The sequence below is a fragment of the Tamandua tetradactyla genome, chromosome 11, assembly GCF_023851605.1.
Source record: "Tamandua tetradactyla isolate mTamTet1 chromosome 11, mTamTet1.pri, whole genome shotgun sequence".
Taxonomy (NCBI): Eukaryota; Metazoa; Chordata; class Mammalia; order Pilosa; family Myrmecophagidae; genus Tamandua; species Tamandua tetradactyla.
This window is the reverse complement of record NC_135337.1, coordinates 93,597,637-93,599,625: the sequence shown is the minus strand read 5'-3', so window position 1 is coordinate 93,599,625 and position 1,989 is coordinate 93,597,637. Positions and strand designations below refer to the sequence as shown.

Here is a 1,989-nt window from a genome sequence, read left to right as displayed (position 1 = left end):
AAAAGTTCTCTTATACCATCTCTCATTCTCTCCCTTTTACTAATCCCCAGCCACACTGCCTTACTTGTTGACTTTGAATATCCAATCAACCCCTTCCCTTAGGGCCTTTGCCTTGGAATTTTCCTACATTGGTCACGAACTTGTCATATCCTTTTGACTCCTGCCTTCTGTATCTTGAGGTCTCTGTTGAAGTGTTTCCCTGCCCAGCAGTCTTGCATGAATATTGAGTATCCCTACTCAAACTCTCCATTTCACCTTTTCCCTTTCATTTTAGCTGCTGTCACTATGTCACATAACATATGATTATGACATTATTTACTTATTTTCTTTCCCCTTCACCACATGGCAAGCAAATTTTATCAGTACATCATTTCCCTTGGATCATCAGTAACTGCACCATAGCTGAATGGATTATTCATTCCTCAAACGAATGAATGAATTTCTTATGAAGACCTTGGGATGCATGCTGGCTGCGGGAATATTTCAAAAGGTAGACAGCAATTCCTAATCAGAGATGGCATTCTGTTTAGAATTGATAAATAAATCCAGAAATTAATTTCCTGCCTCTGAGATAAAAATTATGGATACAATAGTAATGGTTGTTTGTTTGACAATTAATCATGTTATTTCTCTCTTTTTGAGTAGTGACATCCAACACATGGAGCTAGGAAATGACACACGAGTTTCAGAATTTCTCCTTTGGGGATTTTCAGTGGAACCAGAACTGCAGGCGTTCCTCTTTGGGCTCTTCCTGTCCATGTATCTGGTCACGGTCTCCGGGAACCTGCTCATCATTCTGGCCACAATCACCGACTCCCACCTCCACACGCCCATGTACTTCTTCCTCTCCAACCTGTCTTTTATCGACATCTGTTTGTCCTCCACCACCGTCCCAAAGATGCTGGTGAGCATCCACACGCAGAGGAGATTCATAACCTATGCAGGCTGCCTCATGCAGATGTACTTTTTCTTACTCTGTGGAGGGTTGGATGACTTCCTCCTGGCTGTGATGGCCTATGACCGCTTCGTGGCCATCTGTCATCCCCTGCACTACACGGTCATCATGAACCCCCGGCTCTGTATCCTGCTTGTTCTGGTTTGCTGGACTGTGAGTGCCTTGCATTCCTTGTTACACACCTTAATGGTGTTGCCCCTCTCCTATTGTACACATGTGGAGATCCCTCACTTTTTCTGTGATCTTGATCAGATGGTCCAACTTTCCTGTTCTGACACCTTCGTCAATGAAGTAGTGATGTATTTTGCAACCGGGATCCTGGTTTTTGGTCCATTCACTGGTATCATTTACTCTTATTCTAAGATTTTTTCCTCTGTGCGTGTGATCTCATCCATCCAGGGGATGTATAAAGCATTTTCCACCTGTGCATCTCACCTCTCAGTGGTCTTATTATTTTATTGTACACTCATAGGAGTGTATCTTAGTTCTGCAGCATTCCCAGATGGACATTCAAGTGCAACAGCTTCTGTGATGTACACTGTGGTCACACCCATGCTGAACCCCTTCATATATAGCCTGAGGAATAAAGAAATGAAGGGGGCTGTGAAAAGATTCTTCAGGATGAATTCATGAGTGGGGAAGAGTAGGTGTTTGTGAATCAAGTGGCCAAAGACCCAGAGATGGAAACTCTGATTCTTTTATCATTTTATGGAGCATGGACCTGCCCTTGATTCAGACATGGCCTAAAATCTGATGAAGCAAAGTTTACATCACACAATATGTTATCATATGAAAGGATTGTGTCTAATGATTAACACTTCCTCAGGAATGTAAGAAATCTTGGTGTCCCTCTGCAGGGGATTTATACATTTAGAGGCAGGTTTGGGCTCAATGTCCTGAACTATTTTATTTGATGATATATGTGACTGTTTCCATTTTTGTAAGTAAAGTATGTGCTCTTTGTATTCATTTTCTTCTAACCTTCAACAGTATATGAATGAAAAATCTATGTATTTACTCTATCATCCATATTT

At 41.7% G+C, this 1,989-nt stretch overlaps 1 protein-coding gene across 1 annotated transcript; it reads left to right on the top strand.

Annotated features, from left to right (window-relative positions):
* The first annotated feature begins 658 nt into the window (after nucleotides 1-658).
* Nucleotides 659-1,588, top strand: LOC143649267 (olfactory receptor 7A10-like). Its single transcript, XM_077119420.1, has one exon. It carries the CDS (start codon nucleotides 659-661, stop codon nucleotides 1,586-1,588), a length of 930 nt encoding a protein of 309 aa, XP_076975535.1.
* Nucleotides 1,589-1,989: the final 401 nt, after the last annotated feature.